Source organism: Lissotriton vulgaris, chromosome 1_1 (assembly GCF_964263255.1).
Source record: "Lissotriton vulgaris chromosome 1_1, aLisVul1.2, whole genome shotgun sequence".
In the NCBI taxonomy this organism is placed as follows: domain Eukaryota; kingdom Metazoa; phylum Chordata; class Amphibia; order Caudata; family Salamandridae; genus Lissotriton; species Lissotriton vulgaris.
In genome coordinates this window covers 1,946,082,709-1,946,108,685 of record NC_141685.1, presented here as the reverse complement: position 1 = coordinate 1,946,108,685, position 25,977 = coordinate 1,946,082,709, and the positions used below count along the sequence as shown (strand labels likewise).

The window sequence follows — 25,977 nt, the reverse complement described above, 5'->3', positions numbered from 1 at the left end:
AAACAGGAATCGTTGTCTTCCACCTCCAGATGATACCTGCTCTGAACATTATTTTTCTACTGGGCATCGACCAGACCTCACAGTTTTGTTCCTGCAAAGTTTCATTCATTTCCACGTAAGAACCAGTATGGGGGAAATGTCCTCTTCACTTCTTTCAGATTCCTCCTTCTGGACCTTTATGAAAAGGTCCCTTCTAGCCCTCCTCTGTCTGAAACCCATCGCACACCTGAAGAAGTAACATAGACCCCTATAATCATCATGTGAAAACAAATACAATGCAAAGGAGCACAGTAACTAACACAATTCCAAAACATACACAACCGGTGCATGTACAAAACTGCTAATATTTAGGGCTTATAAATAAAAGATCAGGAAAGGTTGAAAGTGGACATTAAATGGGAGGTACTCTCAACATGGTGAGTAAACACAACAGCCACTATGAAAGGTCTATGTAAGTAATATAGTAGTATTACAGAACCTTTGGACAGGTGCAAAAACATGAGTAATCCATGATTCCCCATTTTATGATGGTGTTATATGGAATGAGGCATTTTACTCCAGATCATATCACAGAAAGTTTTTTGCACTAGAGGAAAATGGAGAAAATGGATTGCGCATCATCTGCTAAACATATGTAGTACTTTTTAGTTCGTAAAGTTTTTACATTTGCAGCGGACTTTTCACCAAAAGAATAATGGCAATTTACAGCCTTATTAAAAAAAAACGTTATGATAAAAATAGATATAACTGCTTCTGCCTCAACTTTAGTCCCATCTCTGCATTTGGAAAGTAAAGGAAATGTATCGTCAAACTTCCTTTTATATTAAACATCGGATAAAATTAATTCAGTTGATATTTGCATGGGAGCAACAAGGGTTTGCTCCATTTAATACTGCCAAAGTATCAGAATGGTGTAAATATATTTGCTAGTTGTTCAGCAAGGGCAAAGTTTCAGGTTCAGTTTCTAAGCATGTGGCTTTTAAGTAGTGAAAGGTCCAGAAGCCACAAAGGGTCAGAACATTCAAAGTGGTAGAATAGAAACAGAAAAGACTAGAACGCGGGGTATGAAACTGATACCTTTGTTTCCTGAGGAGGCAGAAATAAAGTGTGCACTGTAAATAGGTTAAAGAAAGATGAGAACTAGATTGCAAGACAAGATCTGATGAGTGAACAGTAGCAAGAAACTTGAGCATGGTTCGGGTATAATTAGGAGAGAAAAGTAGGAAGAAACTGTGGCAAGAAGGCAGGGAATAGCTGGGGGGTATAGGTTGGAATCTATGGAGATGCACAACGGATATGGTTCATAAAGAAACAGCATACAGGTATTTTTTTTTTTAAAGTGCCAGTTTTTATGCAATTGACAACAGTAGGATGATAAAAAGATTAAAGAACAGGTGTGACTGATCAGGTGAATGGTCAAACCACCAGCATAGTGGATGACCCAAGGTGCTAAAAATAAGTGTATCTGGGAAAGTATTTAAGCGAGAACGGACACCAGGTAAGGTTTACCCGTTCTCTCATTCCCGCTCATGCAAGCCTTTACAAAAAAAATAGAATATTCACCTAGCTAGTGGGCTTGTCAGCCCCTTCAGACAATGCCTTATTCAGTTAAGAGTTCTTCTGGTATTGGCTTCCAACATTGTAGCACATCTGGTATCAGCAACAGGAGTATTTTAATCTAACCAATATTCTATTGGTTGTTTGGCGTATATTTCCACCTCCACAGATACTGCATGCGGGACGATTTTACACTTGAAATGTATAGTCCAGCATAAAACAGCTGATTGTTTTCTGACCAATACAATTACTCATCACACATTCAGTACCTTAATGCTCCTCTCCCTGCTATCAAGCTGCTACTTCCTTTCAAGGCACCAGCCAGCTCAGATGTATTCGCTGCTCAATAACTTCTCTCCTGCCACGATGCCACCCAGATAGAGCACACTGCCAGTATCTCTTCTCCCATGCCGCAGGGATGGCACCCATGGTGGCTCTATAACCCTTCTGCAGGGACACTGCTCACACCCATCTGCATGCCCAACGGTGTATCTGTCCTGCCATACGGTTACTGTTAAACACGCCCAGTGGCCTCTTTCAACTGCATATAAACATTAACTAATCTAATGGGTTTGGCTTGTTACTCACAAAGCAAAACAGACTCATTCATTTCGCCAATGCTTGCTTTTATGCAAAGGAGTTTATGATGGAGGAATGTGGTCAGATGCAATTGGCAATCCGCGAATGTATAAGTTAACTGTTCAGAACACTACCAGCATGATCTCAGAAAGATAATCACTGTAACACCAAAGAAGAGGAGAGAGAGGTTTGCCACCATAGGGAAATTGGCATTCTATTCTGTTCTACCACAAACCAAACACAGGGGCAAGGTTTGTTGCTTGCATTACCAAGCTGGCACATTTCGTGACTAGCTGGTCTTAATACCATATGTTTGCATAGATTCCTCACTTTATGAATGTAACCAGGTACCAGACTGGACCCTGAAACGTCTCTCCGAGCAATATCTCCCCTTCCAGGTGGTACCATCAGTTTCATCAATGGACTAATCTGTAACGTATGGTGCAAAATAATTGTTTATAAAGTGCTGAGAGAGCATTAAAACAGCATAGGAAATGTTTGCATACCTTCACATCTTAACTACAACACAAACTCAACAGGCAAGGAGGGATGGCGGTGAGGAATCTAAGGGAAGATTTAGTATCACCAGAAATATCATTACAAAGGGTAAGTAACTTTTTCTTATGGGTACTTGTCACAGATCCCTCACTTTATGAACGAGTCCCAATTAATACCCTGTGGGAGGTGGGCTTGACCAGTGCAGATCAACCAAGGAACTCATGCAATCAAAGACGACTTATGCAAAGTATGTGGTTTCGGTAGGCACAGGAAGGCAGTCAGTGCAGTCAAGTAACCCTTCACAGTGGGGGCCTCTGAACCCTGCTGCACATAGCACAGCACAAAACATCAGAAAGACAAGACTGGAAAGGGTTCAAACTTTCTAACTCTTATCAAGTAAACTTTGGTTAGCAGCCCAGAAACAAATTTTGAAGTAGGTTTCCTGATAACTAAAATGAAAGTCACTTCCGTAGGTAAAGAGAAGGTTTCTAATTACAATCACTCAACCTCCTTGTATGTAGCCGTAAGGTCAGAGGCATTGGGGTTTTGGGGCAGTGGGGGATCCACCCGTACTGATTCATAAGCAGGTCCCGCTCTGTGTGGAAAAGGGGAGCAAATTAGTGTTGAGCTTGCTCTTGCATACTCTGCAGGGCTTTCGACAAAAGGGGGTTTGTGTAAAAGTGGAACCCATGACCAGTTAAATCTCAAGGTGTCACCAAGAGAATTATTTGTAGGGGAGTAAAATGATGACACACATCGGAGTCATCAGAAAAAGTGCAGCGCTGGAGCATCCCAATTGAAATAGGATTATATCTGTTGCTTCGGGATGGAGTTCCTACGTGTGGTGAGATGATTTAGCACAATAAAGAGAGTAAAATCCCAATCCCTAAACTGTAAATGCACTCCTTTCATAGCACCCTTATTCAGCAAGGCAAGAAACTCTGCCTCCAAGATTGAGGTGTGTGCTGGACAGCACGCTGTAGCAGAAGCAGGGCAGTCGAGGGAACAGGAAAGGAGCTGGTGTTGGAGGGGAGGCTGGGGGCAGAGGGGTGATTGAGCAGAGTCAGAGGTTTTATAAAGGCATATCCAGCAAAAAATGGTGCAGACTGCTGGCAACCCTTAGGTTCACCAAGGATCCGAAAAGGGTGTCAGCGTTGCTGAATAGTCTGAAACAGTAAAGTTTAATAGTCAAATCGTCTTCACTTTCTTACTCTCTATTGGATTCTATCAGCCAACTTTTAAGGTAGGGGAAATGGTACGAAAATCGGCAACGGTGACACAAGCAGCACTGATGTCAAAAAAATGGAACATTGGTTGTGTGTTTCTTTGGAAGTAGTGACAAAGCCTAAGGAAGAAAGGAGACAGGTGGCCTCTGGGTCAGAGTCTACGGAAATTGCTGTACCAGCTAAATCGGACCCAAACATGGGGGTGGACAAGAATGCTAAGGGCCTGTCCTGAAAATCTTAACCATATACAAACTGAAGACATCAACCTAACCAGGGTCAGCAAAAGGAGGGAGTAATCTGGTTTAATCTTTATGAAGACCGGAATCGGCTCCAAAGGGGAGGTCGAGCCAGGCATCATGAAAATAAACTGCAGAGACTCCAGACCGTCCAATCAGCACAAGCGTTTTCTTGACAAGGAAGAAGACTTCTTATGACCTTTCTTGTGCTGATTCTGAGATTACCAAAGGAACAATCCCAGATCAGGTGATTTACCTAAAGGAGGGAAAATGTAACGCTTTGGGTTCTCGTTGCATGCCAGAGTTAAAGAAAAAGACCATCCGCTTCTATATGGCATTTGAGCGCATTAAGGGACAACAGTCAGAGGCTGAGCGGTTGTAGGAAGATCCAAGAGCCACATATAGATGTCATGTAAATCTAATAAGACATCTTTCTACGTGGTCAACATAGTTTAAACCTAAGAACCTTAGAAGGGCATATCTGACTTTAAGGTATTCTTGAGCCTCCAACTCAACCTGAAGACAATTCTTTTTTTTAAATGTATTTATTTATAAACCGAGACATTCATCCGAATGGATATCATGGAGCTAAAGGAAAGCTCTTTTGGGTGAGAATATTCGGTGGCGAGGAGAGTTTGGTAGTTAATCAGGCTTTGGGTAATAAATGTGTTTTCACCTTTTTCCTAAATAATAAATGATTATCAATGAGTCGAAATTCGGTTAGGGCTCTGAATCAGTGTTGCCAGTCACTTTAAACATGTATTGGGATAAAAACAAGAACCTGACTGCTGAAGGTTTCCAGGAAAGTTTTAAAGGAACATCGGACATCAAAAGAGGGCATTTAAATGAATCAATGCTGTCAACAGTGACAGGGTTTTATTAGGGACAATTTATGCTAAACCTAGGCGGCCCCTACATTTTAACTTCAACTTCTTTTCAAGGCAATTGTCCTACCTACATCAATGATTCCCAACATATTTGAAAGGTGGAGGCGTATGGATACAAACCAATGCATGGCAAGTTAATGTGTAAAACATGAGGTGCTCATCAACTCAAACCCACTTCGAAACATACTATGGATGTTACAATAATGCACTACAAGGAAGGTCTGCACACAACTACTTTATGCTGCTTTGAGACTTCCACTGCATGGCCTACTTAACTTAATCTAGTAATGGATTGAGGATTCAATCTATTGTTTATTTCAACATGTGCATTAAGGTGGCTCTCAACACAAGCAAATCCAATCAAGACCCCCTTAGGTTTTATGTATTAAAATATAATTACCAAACAAAACAAGAGAAGCACACTTAATTAACTTTTTCTTTAACAAGACTGAGGTAGCACAGTGATACATAGCTCATCACTACTACAGAGAATGCTTCATCACCACCAACAACTATGAAGACTAAGCTCCTTAAAGGAAAGCATTATAATATACCAAAAGAAAGAAGACTCCTCCACCTTTCTTTGTGTAGAAATGTCATGGTAAACCAAATCACCCTGACATGACGTCTGAGGCGTGTCCGTACTTTCTCCAGTCCGAATAAACATTTACAGCTGAACACTAAACCACTTTAATAAGCAGGTTGGAATTTTAATCACAGATGTGCTCTAGCAGTACCGAAAGAAAAGGGGAAGCAGAAACACTAGGGAATATAACTTGTTAGGGTTATGCAATAGGACCTGCATCGTATGATTCCCATCCATTAGCCTTAAAACTTTAACAAAACACCAAATAACTTTCAGAACCAACAATGTAGAAGTCTCTTCTACAAAGACAGATTCAACTTGTAAATTGACCAAATAGGTATAATCCTCAACCTGAGTACACTAAAGAAGGTACCCTATATGCCCCATCTTCCCAGGAAGATCTCGATTTACAAGGATTACATAATTTTGAAACTAAACCACCATTACAAAAATGTATGTTGGGCTCTCAAAAAAGAAGCTGATCCATGACCAGCAGCAAGTATAAAACACATTTGTAGTTTCTAATCATCTGACCAAATATACCCACTGTCCTAACAGCACTTCGTATAGCTCCGCTGAAATGGCAGGAAGCAGTATTAGACCCTCTGCCCCAAATACAAAGTAGTGCTGCAGAAAAGGCCTGGAACCACGATTGCTAAATAAGAAACGGTTTGCCATTAAAGATCCCACACAGACTGCCTCATGGTGCACACACACTTAAAAGAAACTACAAAAAACAGACACAATTACAACACAGATATCTTATCTGAACTGCTCCAATTTAGGGCCTGCACACATTTTTAATCCCTGATCAACTTTCACTAACTACTCAAACAACCTCACTTGTGCTCAGCTTCCAACCGGGCTTCCTGCACCCGCTTTACACCTAGGAACTTCACCCAGTACTCCTCTGGACAAGTTTAACTGTGCCCTGAAGATTCCCAGATGTGTCTAAGAGCATTATATAATTAAAGTTAGAATACATATACAAATGACTGCTGACTTTGTAAGTGTGCCTATTCACTCAAGCTTTATAAATATATCGCAGGAGTACATTACAGACCAGATATTTACTGGTAGATATTTTGATATTTCTCACAGGCGGTGACATCAGCTCCTGGAAGCTGGAATAACCTGGTTAAACACATCTGGGGAGCACTGTTGCCTCAGGTATGTAACTTTCCAACTGTGTCCCAGCCAAATGCCTGGGAAATCAAGGAACTATATTTTGTTCCGTCAACATATGACGGATTATAAGCACATTAGACAGCATGAAAACAAAGAGATAAGGGGATAGCTTAGACAATAACGGTGATCAAAATTAGAATACAGAGAAAACACATGTTAATTGTCACCCATACAAAAAAACAATAATGAAGAAATCGGGTGTCTCTTGGGCCTTAACACTGCAATAATTGGCAACAGGTACGACAGCACAGAACTACAGTGGATGTTATGAAAGCACCCATTGTATGCAGAGACTGTATGCAGACATTACATGCACAGATAGAAACAAAGGAATGGTGTGGTTTGGCCATATTACTGGTAAGTCAAGTTTATCTTTTCCTAAAACCGTCTGGGAAGCCTAACCACCCTCAACGTCAACATCCAAAAGTGGATACTGCGGGAACAGTTTGTTTTTTTCTTCACTGGATATTCACTCGAAATAAAAAAAATAAAAAAAATGTCATAAGGAAAACAATACAAAAATCAGAAGACGTGAGACCAGAAAACCGGAAAATGCTTATGTAAAAAATAGGAATAAACCACCAGAAACTTTGTATTGTAGAAAAACTCTATGCTTACTTGATAAGAATTATTTTCATGAGCGAGTGACTTGCCCTGAACGTGAATGCTGGTTTAGCAGGGGGTTGGAGTGACGGCTTTTTATGTATTTACATAAAAAGTCACACTTTGATTTTTCTAATTGTGGAGGGACAGCTGGCTTAAGCACTTCAAAAAATACCTGCATACACACTGGTGGCTGCTTCTTGGTGAAATGCAAGAGCTGGGAGGGCAGTGGCGGCAGGCGGTGGTCCTGGTGACCACCCAGGTCCTAAGCACCTCTACAAATACTGCATATTCAAGCAATGGAGGCTGTGTTAAGCGGGAGACTCTTATTAATCGGGTAAAGTAAGGAAACTGTAGCCATTAGGACCAAGCATTTTTCATAAAAACCACACATACGGAGTTCTGGCCGGCGTTCCCATTATGTCAGCAGTGCATGCATATGAAGAATAAGCATTGAGAGGGTTTATAAAGCTTGATTTTACCTTTAGCTGGATTCACTTTGATTCCTGACCGGTACAGCATTTCTTCATTCTGCCAGTCACCATTGCGGACAACAGTCTTCAGCCCATAGAAAAAAATTAAAGCAGCTGTGGCGTACAAAATGAAGTGCTTGAGTAAGTGCTTCTGGGCTTTAACGTAGAGGGCTCGAATACCCACAGTGATAAGAAGGCAGAACCCCATACTGGGAATATATAGCACACGCTCTGCGATCACAAAGCCGACGTAGAAAAATAGGTTTGTGGCGGGTACAAAAGGGACTATTAACAAGGACAAGGAAAAAACAACAATCTGCTCCGAAGAGGGAAGCTGTGGTCTGTGGGTCACATGGTTTTTTGTGCCATTTTCTACATTTGGAGCAAAGCTTGGTTTGAGCTCCTGGCTCTTCTGCTCCAGGTCTGAGTGGCAGCTGTGCCCATTAGTATGCTGCTTGCCATTTGTGAAGGCTTTCCCATTGCATGCTGTCTCTGGACCGGATCTCTTCAGGCTCATGTAGACGAGGAGGAGGAGTCCAGCATAGAAGGCCACAGTGTGAAGGTTCCTCAAGTCACCAAGTGTTCTGAGGAGAGGCACTGCATCCATGGACCAATCGAAGCTGAGGGTGTCTGGACAAAGCAACAACCACAGATTCTTCCCTGGCAAGTGCAGGAAAGTCAGCATGCGCGCGAGAAGGCTGTCCGCGTCTGCAGCTGGGTTGTCAGAGTTTGAGAAGCTCGGTGGCTTGTTGCCCATCCAGTACAAGCGGGCACCCAGCAAGGTGGCACCCCAGACAGTAAGCAGGCCGATGCTGAAGAAAAGAGATGCATTCTTCCGCTGAAATAAAAGAAAAAAAGGAAGAACTCTTAATGGAGAAAAAGTTGTGATATGCGGTTACACAGACATCAAGATTCTATGTGCATTAAAAAGTAGCAAGGGCAGGAGACGATCACTCATTTTCATTAAATGCTGTGTTTCAAGGTGGCAAGGAGCAAAACTAGCACAGAAAAAAATACAAACATTTCATTCAATAGTCTGCCTCAATTTGGACAGTGCTGCTCAAGTCTTGTCCGTTATGAGAGCCCTGCAAGGCATCACCGTGGACTGGCATTGCATTCCAAGTGCTTTTGTGTGATACAGTGGCAGAGTGGAACACATATCTCTGCAGACGAAGATCTTGACTGTACCTTCTACCAAACATGGCATGGAAAGCCAATTTCCACCTCTTCTGCGTTCACTAAATTGTGCAACTGGTATTTTTGGTGTTAAAAGTTTGTAAATGCAGTGCTTAACCCATGACTGACTATCTTCCACCAAGCCAATTCTGTTTTTTGTGTATTTTGTAATGCTGGCGCTCAGACTTTAACAATGTACCAGGTTTTTCAGAACAATTTTAACTCCTTTATTTGCCTTCTAACAATCAATATCGAGTGGAGAAGGAGAATGTGAGAGTAAGGGTAACCAACCGCCAGGCTGTGTCAACCATGCAGAGGAGCCTTTAGGTAAGCACGGGCCAATCTTTGAATTGTAACTGAATTGTAACATTCAAGCAGGTTGCTACAGTTCTATTCAGGATAGAGAATGTTTGGATGTATTTTGGTACAACTCCCTCTGGGTAATCCTCTCCAGTTTACATCCATTACAAGTAATAGGCAGCCAGTTTAGGCTTGCAAGTACTGGGGATACAGAGGCACACATATGGGTAGCGAAGCGATAGCTACGGGGACTTCAGTATGGACCCGATTGTAACTCTCGTAACATCCACTCCGAGTTTTTCTTTTGAAAATTATCTGATCTGCTTTAAAAGCGTGGTGTGGTACGTAACTGAAGATGTAACCATATTCACTAGGTGCCCCGATAACTCCAAATAAAAAATAAAACCAATAAACGCCGTTTTCTGCAACTGGAAAAAAGTCTTGCTAACTTGATGTGTTTACATACTCCTGTTAACTGTGAGATCTGATGGCCATTAATTATAAAAGCTCTATTTTGCCTCATGTAACGCAAGCTCTTTATTTCTCTTTCAGAGTTGAATCTCTTCAAATGGGTTGTATGATAGAACCACAAGTGGATAAACCACGTTGCCTCTACCACGCACCTAAACAACGAATGAGTCTTAACCATGCATTCCTTTACCACACATGCCTGTACCGTGTAATTTAGTGGTAAAGGCTTGAATGGTAAAGGGGTATGTGTGGCTAAATTTGAGACCCCTCCTCCCCCGCCCTAAGCAACAAACTCCCCTCCGACCCCCTCCCGCTCGGAGGTCCAAATACCCCTTCTGCCTCTCAACCCTCACGCAGTCCCTAACCCTTAAACACTACCTCAACCCGCTCCAACCCCCTTGCACTGTCCCTACAACTACCCTAACCCCTTCAGCAAACCCCCATTTTAAATAACGACCCCACCCTCCCCTAAGCCCTACAAAATACCCAGACTGCCCATTCCCCTCTTCCTGCTCTGAGGCCTTAAACCCTGTCCCTTAACCTGAACTAGCCCAGGCCTACAAACTACCCCGCCTTCCCACAAGCCCTAAAAACTACCACAACTCCCCATTCCGCTCCCCCTACCCTGAAGCCTAATACCCTTACCCATAATAAAATATACTACCCTTGACCCCCCCAGCCCTGAAAACTACCTTCACTCCCAGGTCTGAAAACTACCCCGACCCCCCCAGCCCTGAAAACTAGCTCCCCCCCCCCCCCCCCCCACAGCCAGGATAACTTTCCCTGAGCCCTGAAAACTTCTCCTGACCCCCAAAAACTACCCACAACCCCCCAGCCCTGAAAACGAGTCTGAACCACCCCCCAGCCCTGAAATACTACCCACGACCCAGCCCTGATAACTACCCCCGACACACCCCAGCCCGGAAAACTACCCCTGACCCACCCCCAGCACTGACAACTTCCCCTGACCCACCCCAGCCCTGAAAACTACCCCTGACCCACCACAGCCCTCAAAACAACCCGACCCACCCCACAAATAAGCCTGACCCACCCCGTAACCCACAAAACTACCCGAACCACCCCAGCCCACAAAACTACCCCGACTCACCACCCAGCCTACATAACTACCCCCGACTCACCCCCAGCCAAAAAAATAACCTGACCCAGCCCATAAAACTACCTGATCCAACCAGCCTACTAAACAACAACAAACCAACATGGGCCCAGAACTACATCCAGCAACGCTTACCTTACCGCTTCCTGCAAGGTCTTCCCGCTTCTGTCCGAAGCAGCCAGAAGCTAGACCGCAGATTGCCGTAACCACGCATATGCATGGTTAGGGCATATGCGTGGTAGAGCTTGCGGAGTCTGACTACACGTGGTTTAGACCATTGGTGTTCCGACTGTTTCCCCTTCAAACGCACTCTAAATGAGAACCTTGTTTATTGGAAAGTTTTTTAAATACAAAGGGAGTATTGTCGATGTCATTAAGAAATTAAAGCAAATCTAATAGAGCAGAACAGGTAACAGCCACTGACATATATAAACCGTAGTGGGGATAATCATTATACAGGGGGCACTCCCAAGGCCATTTATCATCGATCTGTTCAATAGCTGCCCAGATTCACTTGTTATGTTATGAAGAATGGGTGTAACCAACTCCACCGCTGCAACCGACATGCCAACCACCTCGTTCTGCATATTGAGGGCACAGAGGCTGGTCGGAAGTATAAAACTGAGGTTTATGATGCATCTTATTCTGGACATTCGACAGAGCCACTTCAGGGATTCTAACTGGAAACCCAGTCCCCCCAAGGAATCCATGAAGATCCATGTATTCCAAAAGTCAGAAGTACCTTTCCAGGACCTTAAATAAAAAAGGATTATTGAAGATAGTTCTCTAGTTGCTACTTGTACAAGAACTGAGTGATGTTTTTTCCAGTCGGAATGTAATCTAAGCTTATTTCAAGAAATCTGTAAACAGCCTGTTGAAAACAAACTAGTCATTAAGTTTGTCTATAGAAACAGTACATCTTCCACACATTCACTAAGACTGACGTGCACACAGTTCCCTCAAAGAACAGTACAACGCTTGTATAGCTTTTCTAGTGTGATCTATTGACAAATACCTAAACTGAAACTATTTACAATGAAGTCTACCCAAGTACGCCTCATTTCTTCCCTTACACTAAGCGTCTGCACCAGGTAGACTTTCTAATGGATTGCTACCAGAAATAAGTGTTCAAAATATTGTTTACAAAAATATTGCCCTATAGAAGCTAACAGAAAATGAACACCCAACAAGATTATCCTACAATGAACAATATTTAGCACAACATACTTTTTTCAATCGATGTTTTTCTAAATATATTTTGAAACACAATCCTTCTATCTAATGTCATTTACTGAACAGTAGTGCCTTCTTACACTACAGCATTGACTCAAGCTGTACAAGAACAGCAGGTAAGGCGCTTTTAAAGAAAGTAAATTGATTCTTGTCTACAGAATCTAAGATTTTAAATATTTTCCTGCAACCATGTTTAGAAGTTCCATTGTAGGTCTTTGTTGCTGTTAGAGTGTCTAAATTAACCAATTCGCTAGTTCGCCGCTATTGGTGTTAAAAGTCTTGTTATTGCTTTCTTATATTAATCCACTGCTGCTGAAAATTAAAACATTTCAGGTGTTTCCTATTATTTGGAGGAGACCACTGCATATGTGCATTTTTAGAGGACTTTGCACTTTACTTTAGCTGCTTTCTGTTACAGACTAAAACAAAAAAAGTAATGGTCATGTGATCAGTTAATTCCAAATTCTTAAATCAGATGACTGTGTGATGGACATTAGTACACAATTAGCCAATCCAAAAGGTGCCTCTTATGCGGGGATGACCAAGATTTAGTTAAGAGCCGAAGCTGTTGAAAAGACTCTCAAAATCTCTGTAGCTGTGTTTGTGAGATACCCCTACCAAGGGTAGTTATCCTCCAGACTACAACAAATATACAAAAGGTGATGGGAGAATGCGTGCAATAAGTCTAACCCTTGGCAATCACTTGTGGTAGCATTCCAACCCATCATTCTTTTGCTTGCCTTGCCACATGAGAGTAAACCCAACCATATGCAAATCAGTCTTGAGCTTCCTCCAAAAAGTTTTTCCGAGAATGCAGTGGTGCGGTTGATGCAGGACAGATTAGAGGAGCGATAGCGGTCACTCCAGTGATTAAAGGATGTGGTAACAAGCCTGAACTACTTTAATATGACCAGGCCTCTATATAGAGGATCCTCTCTAAAGAAACCCCTACATTATTTCCATACAGATGAGGACTGGCACTTGAAGACTACGACTGACCAGCAGGGTATATTGATTTTAATATCCCCTTCCGCAGCTTTTTAGGTGGGATAAGCAGTGATTGTCCACTTGAGAGTTTTTAACTAGGAACGATTGCTGATTTTAAAATAAAGTAGAGAATAGCCTGAATATTGGTCTCACCTTCCTAGCTTAGGTGAATCTCCTACGGCATTCGATAAGAGGGACAGATATTTTATCGTCCTGAGGAAGGTGGCTTTATCCTGCTTTTTTCCACCGAAACACGTCGACGCTTGTCTCTTTTAGGGTTAAATTTGAGGAACGAGGTGTTGCATGTAAACAATGAAATAATGTCAATATTTAGATTGATTCCTTCAAATTAACAGTTATGAATCACAGATATATAGGTCTCATATTGTGTCTCTATCTGTTTTTAATATTGTGTGAAATAACCACTTGTACTGTTTTTAATTGTTTTATTGTGACTTTGTATACATATGTATGAGCAATTTTAAACAAAATAATATTAAATCTGGATTAAATATGTTTGTTTTGGTTTTCCCTTTTAAGACTGGTGGAGTGGTATTTTTGAATGCTTCTAGGTATGAGAGATGAAAAATGTAACACTAACCTTCCAAGAGTAGTAGAATTTTTAAACCTTCCTCCAATAGAACAGTCCAGCCATGACTACCAAGCCAGATCCTCTCTGAACTGGAATATAAGCATCCCAAGACCAGTTTCACCCTGATTGTCCAAAGGTATGCCAAGACGAGGCACCCTTGCTTACTGTGCCACTGGAACCAAACTACTCCCAACTGAACAACCTCAATCAGGGCAAACCCAGACTTCGGTTGGTTGTGTTCCGGTTCAGCTTGGCCTGTACTGTTCCTATTGGAGCAGGATAAAGACTGACTTGCGTATGGCTGGATCTAATCCAAGGTGGCACTGTGGGGGAAAGTCTGATGGTCTAGAATGCTACCCGGAGTTATTACCCATGATTACGACTAAGAGCCAACACCCCCCCCCCAATCACCTTTGTGTGCTTGATGCACCACCCTAAGTGCCAAAGGATACACCCAGACGTTAGTCCTTTGCTCACTGTGCCACTAGAACCAACCTACACCTGACTTAAGAGCCCCAACCTGGGTGAAAACGGTGTGGAGTTGCTTGTATTCCAGTTCAGAAAGGATCTGGCTTGGTAGTTCAGGCTGGACTGTTCATATTGGAGCAAAGTCAAGACTGATTTGCCTATGGCTGAGTAGAATCTAAGATATCCTGGGGGCAAAAGAAAAATGGGTTGGGATTGCCAGTGGTTAGACCTATTGCAAGCATTCTCTCCTCATCTTTAGTGCATCCGCCGCATTATAACAATTAAATATGGTGAGACAGAAAGATCATTATTATATCCAAAATGTCATTTTCAGTGGTTGCAATGGTAACCGGTGGCCTGTCGGGTTACAACTTAAGTGCTTCTAATCAATCTTATTGGAAACCTTAATGCAAATTCATTTGCGATAGGGTCAAAGGAAGCATGGGGAATTATTTCAGAGTTGCGCATTTAAAGATGTGTTTCAAACACAACGGACATCCCTTCTTATCCCTAGATTAAATGTATTAAAGAACAAGTATTGGCAAAGCCAACAGGTTTCGCCTATGCAAGAACTATTAGTTGTGTTAATGTTTTTTAAAGATGTTGCACAGCAGTGTGGTCACACCCTAGCACTTTGTTTTTATTTACTTTAAGCCATCTTGCACAGCAGCCGGCGCTGCGGAGCAAAATCTTTAAAAAAACATTTAAAAAGTCAAATAGCTCTGTGTGAGCTATATAGCTTTGTTAACGTTTTTTTTTAAGGATGGCTTAAAGTACATAAATACAAAGTTCTATGACCTGGCCAGCGCTAGCCGTTTAAGCACTTTTTGTTCTGAGGAGGGGGGCAAAAAAATGGATGCAAGTGGAAGGGATGCCAACAATGAAGCAGGAGGAACAGGGCAAACAACAGGGAGAGGGGGAGGAAGGATGTAGAGAGATCGTGCAAACACATGCGCCTGAATAATTTTTTTTAAAGTGCCAGTACAAGCTGCGGCCAGTGGAAGGATACTGGCTGCGGAGACTGGAAACTGTACTTGGTGCAAACTCCATGAACGACAAGCGAGCTGAAGAGAAAGTGGAAGCAGCAGGAGGCCCTGACCAATGAGAAGTAAGGAAATAAGAGCAACGTTGAAGTCAACTAATGTTAAATAACGCTCAGCATGGGGAGGGCTCTAGGCCTGTTTTTAAGCTTTTTAAATTTACAATAGCTTTCGCTGTCAGCGCATGTGAGCTGTAGGTGGAATCTAAAAACGCAAAAAAGATTTTGTCCAAGTTACTTAATTTCAGCTTACCAAATTGTGTCATGAGGCACCATTAGCAACAACTTTAAACATCAGTTCAGACAGCTATGCGCAAAATAGAAAGGTACATACGAAATGCAAAATCAAAGGGGAACTGGGTCAGGGGAAGGGACATTTCAAAACAAAAAATCTAACGTGTGGTCCTACAACAGATCCTTATGTTCACATTTTCAGAATGCCTTCAGAAAGTGTAATAGCCAATGTAGTTGTCTGCAAGCTGTCTTTAACTATAAGTGCCAGACCAGGGCCAGTTTTTGGAAAACATTTACAAGGTCGCTTCATAAGGCTCTGCCAGCAGGGGGCAAAAGCTCGTGCCTAAGAGAAATAACAAGTAGCCAACAAGTCTTGCCATTGGGACTGATTGACTTTGCAATGGTTTCAGCATTGGAGCACAGCTCATCTAAAGAAGAGAAAAAAAATCATTTTGTAGGCGTACGCAGGAAGCGTGCACATGCCAACAAAATGATACAAACTTTCTTTTTCTTTTTGTTTACTGATCTAAGTTAGATAGGGTGCAGGGAGGGAAACAAAAGAGTGAGAGAGAAACGGAAAGGGTAAAAGCAAATGGCTATGACAACGCAACGTGGACCTGGAGGCAGCAAGCAAGGGGGAAGAAGCATGGAGGGGAGAAAAGGACGCGGGCTGAGAAAGAGCAACACAAGCGTGCTGGGGGGTACCCTGGGGAGGCACTGGAAAACACATGCACTCTTGTGGCGTGCTTAAACAAAAAGGAAAAACAAGCCTGAAAAAAGGAGCAGTGGAAGGATAAAAAGTAATGTCCCTATGGTGAGGGACAAACACAAAGAGGAAGTAAAGCTCACACAAGCGAACATATATGAAGCAAGAAAATGAGTGACAATGAAGCCAACCAATAGTAAGAAAGGAAATGGTGGGCTAATCCTAAACTGACAATACATTGTGCAGAAGACAGCACATTCGTTGTCTAGTATACAACACTTTAAAATGGCCGTTTTCTCAGGGGAATGGGTAAAAAATGTCATCTACGACATGCACAAAAACTTCCATCGGCCATTCATCAGTGATGGAAGAACTGGGAGGTTTTTCATGTGCTGATTTGCGTGTGACAGGACAATGGAAATGAATAAAGTCAGCGGGGCTGGCATCTCTTTGGATCGCTGAGGTGGTGTAAACTGTTCGTACAAAGGACGGAGCCGAAGGAAACAAAGAACCCGTCTGCTAGTACTCTGGCTAACGCCAGCTCGCAGTTAAACAAAGAAAGAGAAAACACTATCCGCACACTGTAGGTAGAAAGTTGTTTGAGTTCAAATTATTACACGATGAAGTAGCTGCATAATTCAATTACGCGAGCTGAAAGGGGTGGGCTGCAGTCAATAACCAATTACACTAAAAGCTACTAAATCACGTTAATCTTGTTTAGCTTAAAATGAGAAATTTAAAACATCCCACCAGGCAGGGTGAGTTGGTCAAATCAGTTTAACTGTGAAACAATCCAGCCTCTTTTTTGGGAAAAAAAATTGGAAAGCAACATCCTCTGAGGTAAAAGAATGTGGTTTAAAGAAAAACTTCAGTGCCATTATGGATGTACATTTCGTTTTAAATAGTTTTTTGTTTTTTGGGGGGGCCACATGGAGAGCCTAAATCTTAAAGGGAAGAAACTGAATAAAAAGAGCACAAAAGTAATTGAATCTGCAAAAAAAGAGCCACTCCTTCATCGATCTCTTTATTCACAGTCCTGCTGCATTGCAAATGGGATTGCAGTGCCAGTGGATTAAACGGCAACATTCTTTTGAGCCGGCGCAGCTCCTGTGTGACAGGCCAACCATTATGACACATTCCGGCCTCGTTAATGAGTTCGGCTCGGGGAGCCCGGCGTTTTCGGCTAATATAAAGAGACAATTTATAATGAGATTCCGCTCAGCTGGGAGGCCCAAACGGCACAGCCTTCTCTCAAATTTGCCAGCATAATGGAAGGCGATTGTAAGAGGACAGGGGTCTATTGAAAACACCTCGTTATGTTACTAAGGAAAGAAAATTAATAGGCATTAAAAAATAACACTGCAAATCATTTCATGTGTCCCTAGACAAATGTATGGACAACAGCGTGCATTCTGAACGCCGAGACTTTTTTTTAACATTACATTATACAAACTTACTGAAAAGAAATCCTGGGAGAAATGCGAGGACACCCCAGGAATGCGTCATTTCCAACTCGCGTGCAGAAATAGGAAATGAAGGAAAACAAACATGGCCTCTTTTATTCTTGTGTGTCCTCAAATTTGTCTGATGCCATCACCCCCATTTGCCAGCTGTCTGCCGATTAGATAAGGAGACACTTTGCGAGGTTTAAAGAAGGACAATCAGATTCCCTCCTCCCACCAGCCCGTCCATCACTGTCCAACCCCACAGACATTTCAGCCTATTCGTGAAGACTTTTTCAATTGTTTCTGCCTAAGTTCTAGGACGTGCCTTGCTGTCTCAAAGTATGCTTCAGTACGTTGTAGTGCAAGTTTAAATATTTGCAGATCTCCTCACCTCGAGACCCTATAGTCTGTGTCTCAATGACGTGAAGCCTACGCCTCAAGATGTTTTTTTAGTCTCAGCCTCAAGGAGGTATAACTTATACCAGAGGACGTTGAAGCCTGTATTTCGAGTGTTAGAGCTGTATGCCACTGTATTTGGCAACCTATGCCACAGGACGTTGCAATCTATGCCTCAAGACATGACGGCCTGTGCCTTGAAGATTAACGACCTGTAGCCAAAGATTTTACATTTCAAACCACAAGAATTTAGAGGCTACGTCAAAAGACAGCCCAATAGCGTGGGAGCCCAACGTTTCCTACATAGAAGTACACATTATTTAATTTAAAAGGTATTTGGATGGTGGAACCCTCTATTTAAGCATTTCAATATAAACCAAAGCTCTGGATGTTAACCCTGAGAACTATATAATAATAGACAGTTTACACATATACAGTCAAAGAAAAAAAAAGTTTCGAAGTTTAAATGGAAACACTATGAAAACAGTAAAAATAACAAGGAGAAGGAAACAAGACGAGAAAGCAATGACGCAAAATGACATTTTAAACAATATATTTTTTGAAGTAATACTAATATAGCATATAACAGTTTAAATGTAAAGGCTGCTTCTTTCCGATGACAACTCTCAAGCATAAGGGAAGTGTTCTACTGAGGTAAAGATCTGTATTAAGAAGGGGTGCACTCAGTAATATAGCTTAGTGCGTGAAGTCACAAATCTCTTTCCATTAACCCCTCCCATGCTCATGACAAACTCAGCTCGTCAAGAGGCACAATGGAGCCGAGCTCAAGACGAGCTGAGCTGGTCATAACTGCCGCAGCCCTCCCACGCGCGGCTAATTCCCCGCCTGTGACGGCGTTCTATTGGAGTGGGTGGAGTCATGACGAGTCCAGCTCGTCATGAGCACTGCTCCATTGTGCAGCATGACGAGCTCGACTCGTCATGAGTACCGCGCGCGTGGCCCCTCCAACCCCCGCACAGCGGGGGAATTAGCCCCGTATGGAAGAGGTTAAGATTCAATAAAATGGATTGTGAAAGCACCAAGAAATAATTCAGAATGTTTGTATTATACCAGCTTCGAGTCATCTAGGGTGGGGCCATTGAGTATAGGTGGAAAACCATTTTCTTAAAGGAACTCACACTCGCTGAATGTTATCCAGTGACATGCTTCATCATGGAGTTCTTCCACACCCACTGACGGTAGGGGCATGCAGCGATCTCTTTACTTACAAGGGATCACTTGAAGGTAAAAGGGTGTAGGATTTATATGAGGTACTCTTTAAAAATGCCTAGGCGGTGCCCTAATTAGTATTTTTTCACAGGTCCGTCTGACAAGGTTAAAAACTGGGGAAGACAACCTAGTTGGAGTTACCCATCACTCCTTGGCCCAAAAGTATAATCAATTAGTTTCTGTCATGTGACCCAATCCAGTGGATTTCATCAGGATCAGTGTGTCCCTATTAATACTTTTTTTGGCCCCATTCAGCTCAAGACCTGTTCATCTTCTCCTGGACACCCATGATGACCGTGTCAGTACTGGGCACACTACTCTCCGGAGATTCCTATGAGGAACCATGCGTCCACTAAATAAATGGACCATCATCTAAGAAAGGTTATTACAGTAGTGGACCATGTATGTGTAAGGCATGGTATGAATGATTAAGTAAATAACCAGGACTTTCAACAGTTGGGTGCACTCCTTATGTGTTGGTGGTGATGTTCACGCTGTTGGAAAGGTGGGTGGTGCAGTAGGGTTAATCCTACAGATTACAAATTAGCCCTGGCCTCTGGTCACAGAGGTGCGTCTCCTTTGTGCACTCAAGGGAGCGGTATACAAAATCAATTCTTCTCTCTTAGTTCATTCGAAATGACTCTATTAAACTTGACATTCATAGTTGTGTTTTGTGTTTTTCATATTTTCTCTCATATTCTTAGCAATTGTTATTACGTCATAACAATGTTTGTGAAGAACAAAAGTTTTTCTATCCCCAATGCATTTCGGGTGAACTGCCCTTCTTCAGGGTCTGTACAACTGAAAAATAGAGGAGACTTGGGTTCAGTACAAGAGCGGTTAATGAGCCATAATTATCCATGAACCAATGTACTGCAGTGAAGCTTATCCATGCGTGTCTTGCACCATTATTAGAAGGGGTGAATAATGTCATATCCTCGGATTTCAATCTGAACAATGGTTGAAAAGCTCAGTGATGTTAATACCGTTAGAAAGGTGCGCAAGATAAAACGTTACGCAAAGGTTGTCACTTAGAATCAGAGACCCTGTTAGCGCATAGAGTCAAAAGAGTTTGCGCCCGTTCGTTTAATTGGTGACCCGGTGTGGCGTGAACTGTGGGTGGGTGACTTAGCAAATGTGCTGATGAGCTGATTACTGGTAACCTATCACTGAATGCGGTGAAAGAAGCTCTTTTACAAAAAGGAATAGCCCCAGTGAAATAGAGGAGCGGTTACGCTAGCGTGAGAATTGTAAAATGTTACAAATGGGGTGTGTGAAGCTTACGTGTAAAAGATTTGTTCTGGATAGACATCTCAAACTATTGGTACAAGGAATGTCCACCTGCATAAAAGACACAACAGATTTCCTAAATATATTAGAGTCAATCAAACCTCAAATTACACCGGATATCATTCTATGTACTATTGATGTCAAACCACTCTATACTTCCATTAGAAATGACAGAGGGATCCATGCAGTAGAATCTTTCCTCATCAACGGCAACAACAAAAAAGCACAAAACATTTTTTTTATGGAATTGATTCATTTTACATTATATCACAGTTATTTTAAACGGCTCGACAACTTTTACATACAATGCCCTGGAACATCTATGGGCAATTGTGCCGCCCCAACATACGCAAATCTGTTCCTGTATCGCTCTAAGTTAGATAACATTTTAAAGCAAGACACGTGGGTAGAACATCTCATCTTATATAAGATATATTGATGACATATTCATCCTATGGCGAGGCCCACAGAAAGAATTAACAGATGCTATTGAAACTCTGAATAAGGTAGATAAGTGCATCGAATTCACTTCAACCATCAGCTCTGAACAAATTACCTTCTTGGGCACCTGTATTATAAACAAAAATGGACAATTAGTAACCAAAGTCTACATTAAACCTAACAATCTGCTACATTTCTATAGCTTTCACCAGCCATCCTTAAAGAAACATTTGCCATACTCGCAGTTACACCGATTAAGAAGGATATCATCAAACGAAGAGTTGTACAAACAGCATGAAAACATGCATCAAGAAATTTAAAGACTGAGGGTACCCGGTGACATCTTAGAAACAGCAGTCCTTAAAACAAACACCAGATCACAGGAAGACTTACTAAAAAAACTCGGGCCAGACCAAGAACGAAGTTCGTTGTGTATTCGCATCTAAATTTTCTACTCGGAGTTACCAGATCAAAATCCATTCTCAAATTTTGGCCTATGCTCAGCACAGAATCTGACTTCAAGGGAATATTTGACGCACCACCAAGGTGTGCCTACTCAAGGTCAAGGAATCTGAAACAAATATTGAATAAATCTACAGTTCAGAAATAACAGCATTACAAAGGTACTATCCCTGTTTGAACTGTGGCAATTGTAACTCTATAATCAAATGTAATACCATCAGACACCCTAACAGAGGAACTCCAATCAAATACAGGTTAAGTGCCACTTGCAACAGCCAAAACATTATTTACATGCTAAAATGTCCTTGCGACCTGGTTTCCATCGGGAAAACCGAGCAGAAGATGTGAATATGGCTGAACAAATACTAAAGTAACATTCGAACACGGAACCTCAATTCCACTATCGCTACCCATTTCAACACTATGCACCATAACATCAGCCAACTCCATTCTTTTGGTCCTGGAACAGGTTCCAATTCAACTTGGACGCAACAATACAAAAATGTTATTAGAAAGTGAAATTCACTGTATTAACTTTATGGACACTGTTAGCCCTAAGGAGTTAAATGAACAGGTTGACTTCAGTTGCTTTCTTTAAATTTCACTTGTCTGGTTAACGACCATATTGAAGTGATGGAAGAACCTTGATACAGTATTATGAATTTTTTATCACACTGCATGATTGAGTAAATGATGTTTAAGATCAACATTTCATTTTTTAGAGTACTCCACACGACTGTGTGAATTTCGGTAAATCATGTTATACATGTGTATTTCAGCATGTCGGTTGCTATGCATAAGAGGTTTGTGGACACATCTGGTAAACTTGTCAGATCTTTTAGCTTTAAACGTTTTGTTGTAAATGATAGGACAAGATAACTTTTTTCTTAAGTACACTGTGTCCTATTTGGGTAACTGAGATTACTGATGCACTGAGCTGACTGAAATTGTATACGATTTTACCAGTCTAATCGCCACATTACGATAGGTGATAATACCATACCATAGACAGTCCTATACAGGAATTAGGTAAAAACTCAATGTTAGGATGTTCAAAGTTCTAGTATAATGGAAACGTCATTAGTGAAATGACATGCATGATTACATCAAATGTTTAAACTGTGTGAAGTGGGCATTAGTCTGTTATCTGTTATACGTTCTGACTGTGCGAACAGACTACGAGTCTGTCCTCCATCTTCATCACCACAGTAGTTCCCAACACGTTTTCACTTCCAGCTTACTAATGTGTATTAACACCACATGCCGAAGCAGCCACTCGCGTCAACATTGCACAAGATGATCACATACACTTAGCGCCGTAGCAACGTGGTAAAGTACTTCTCAAAGCACTTTCTTTACTATCTGGTTAAACAACGCTTCTATCTTCGCCATTAAGGTAATGTATCTGACTGTCTGCAGTTTAACTTGCAGCGTCCGTCCATGAACGAAGCTTTTACACGTAAGCTCCACACACACCATTTGTAACGTTTTACAATTCTCACGTTACCGTAACCGCTCCTCTAGTTCACTGGGGCTATTCCTTTTTCTGAAAGAGCTTTATTTACCGCATTCGGTGATAGGTTACCAGTAATCGGCTCATCTGCACATTTGCTTAGTCACCCACCCACAGTTAACGTCGCACCCGATCACCGGGTCACCAATTAAACGAACGGGCACAAACTCTTTTGACTCTTCGCACTAACAGGGTCTCTGATTCTAAGTGACAACCTTTGCGTAATGTTTTATCTTGCGCACCTTTTTAACGGTATTAACATCACTGAGCTTTTCTACCATCGACTAGATTGAAATTAGAACACCTGTTTAGAACACTATTCATCCCTTCTAACACGGTGCAAGACATGCATCGATAAACTTCACTGCAGTACTGTTGCGCATGGATAATTATGGCTCATTAACCACCCTTGTACTGAACCCAAGTCTACTCTATTTCTCAGTTGTACAGCCCCTGAAGAAGGGCAGTTCGCCCAAAATGCATTGGGCACAGAAAAACTTTTGTTCTTCACAAACATTGTTATGACGTTATAACAATTGCTACGAATATGAGAAAACTATGAAAAACATAAAACAACTACCAATGTCAAGTTTAATAAAGTCATTTCGAATTAACTAAGAGAGAAGAACTGATTTTGTATACCGCTTCCTAGAGTGCACCTAGGAGACGCACCTCTGTGACCAGAGGCAATCGCTAACTTGTAATCTAAATAAATAAGCAGCCACCCTTTCTGAAAAGGGAATTAATAGGGATATACAGATCCTCACGAAAGCCACTATATTAGGGTATGTGACAGAAACAAGTTGATCATAGTTATGGGTCAAAGTGTGATAGTAACTTCAACTATCCCATCTCCCCAGCTTTTAACCTTATCAGATGGACCAGGGACTAAATACTGATTTGGGCACTGCCTAGGCATTTTTAAAGACTACCTCATATAGGCCCACATCCTTTTTCCTTTAAAAAGTCCTCTCTTGTAAGTAAAAAGGTCTTAGTATGCGCCAACCCTCAGAGGGTTGGAAAGAACTCGATAATGAAGCATGTCACTGGATAACATTCAGTGACTGAGAGTTTCTTTAAGAAAATAGTCTCTCTCCTATATCCAGTGGGCCCACCTTAGAAGGCTCGAGGTTGATTCTCTCTTGATTGTAACGCTGTATATGAAGAGGGTGAGTTGCGACCTCCATTTCCCCCTTTTGATTTTTTCACGTTTGTATTATACCAACAGTCACTATTAATAATATGTACCACTCAAGTATAGTGTGCATTTGGGTTTGCTATATAAATGATCTTGTGCACTCACTGGCATGCGTATTCAATATTTTGAACAAGTAACATTTAAATTGTTGTAGATCACTATATAAATGACAAAATAGGTCATGACCTTAGCTCAGGTAAAAAGGTAGAGCTCGGGCCATGATGGATGGATGGATGGATATATATATATATATATATATATATATATATATATATATATATACATACATACATATATATTCACAGAAAAAACAAAGTTTGAAGTGATGTAAAAGTTAGATTTTGAAAGAAGATCAAATCTAATGTTTAAAATTAAAAAAACTCTGGAATCCACTAGTTAAAGCTTACTGAGTTAACTATACCTTGTGCCAACACCATGAACTCACTGCTTACTTATGATCTCACCTATTACAACACTTATGGCAGGTTAAATTACATCATTTATGACATCTCAAATGGCATCGCTGATGACACCATACAATCATTGTGACACCATCCTCTAGCGTTTTCAGACTTCAAATAATCTAACATGCTAAATCTTTGGATTATTTTGTATTCACCTGAATGGGATTACCTTCTTAAATGAGTTGACACAACCAGCAATTTTAAGTACAGATGTTGACAGGTTTACATTTGCCTCTATAAAGATACCTTCTGTCAGACCTATGGATAAAACTCCTTCGGTTAGTATACTACACAACACATATTGCAGAGATGAGCATAATGACATACAATCTTAGAACCATTCTTACAACATCAGTATGATATAAACCACCGCTAAGTGGCATGCCCTTACATTCTACAGTATTCAATATTCTGCATTGCCTTAAAGTGTTTAGGCTATGACTGGAAATACACATGCACAGCTGATAGAATTAGTGTATATCACTGTATTATACAACTATTTATTATGGGTATGTGCTGAGAGATCTACTGGGGAGTGGAGGGGTTCTCAATTTTTTTTTTATAACAGGCTTTGGCTTACTGCCTCCAAAAGTGTCTTCCTTCGTAGAGTGTGGCCGAGCACATGAGAAATAGGATAGGATTGGAGTAATGAAAAATGTAACTACCCAACTATTGGAATTTGCCCATTTTGCAGGGTCATCCCTGAACTTTTTGCCTTCCTCCTAGTCATTTTTCTGACCTGGTGTTGGTAGGACTCGGACCACTTTAGCACTGCTGTCCAGTGTAAAGTGCATGTGCTCTCTGTGGTAAACATGGTAAGATTGGTCACACCTGTTTGGCGTATTTAATTTACCTGTCAGTCCCTTGTAAAGTGGAATCTCAGATACTCAAGGCCAGTGAATTAAATGCTACTGGTGGGCTTGCAGCGCTGATTGCGCCACCCACCAAAGTAGCCTTTCAAACCTTTCTCCGGCCCCTGCCATTGCAGGGCCTGTGCATGCAGTGTTACTGCCGCGGTGACGTGACACACAAAGCGTGTGCCATGTCTGTGACCCCCTTTTTACTGCATGTCAGTCACCCCTAAGGTAGGCCCTAGCTAGCCCCATGGAAAGGGTACATTGTAGATTAAAGGTAGGACATGTACCTTAAGTGCGTGACAGTGACAAACAGCCATTTTGGTTTCTCACTATTGTGATTTTGCCCTCTCATAGGAATGCATTGGGGATTGCCTGATAAATGCTTCAGTGGTAATTCCTGATATGAGAGGAGCAGCGTGGTCAAGTTTGGTATGTTTGGAATAGTGATAATAAATGTTGCGTAATGGTGTGCGCAGATTAATGATCACTATTTTAGAAATGTAACTTTTAGAAGTTGGCAATTCTGTG

The 25,977-nt window shown here is 41.6% G+C and overlaps 1 protein-coding gene across 2 annotated transcripts in view; it reads right to left on the bottom strand.

Annotated features, from left to right (window-relative positions):
* TMTC2 (transmembrane O-mannosyltransferase targeting cadherins 2) overlaps positions 1-25,977 on the bottom strand; it is a 675,216-nt gene that overhangs the window by 358,623 nt on the left and 290,616 nt on the right. For both annotated transcript variants that reach the window (XM_086919639.1, XM_086919642.1), the window contains exon 3: positions 7,843-8,671. In XM_086919639.1, coding sequence (XP_086775765.1) covers positions 7,843-8,671 — 829 coding nt within the window. The remainder of the gene's footprint in view (positions 1-7,842; positions 8,672-25,977) is intronic.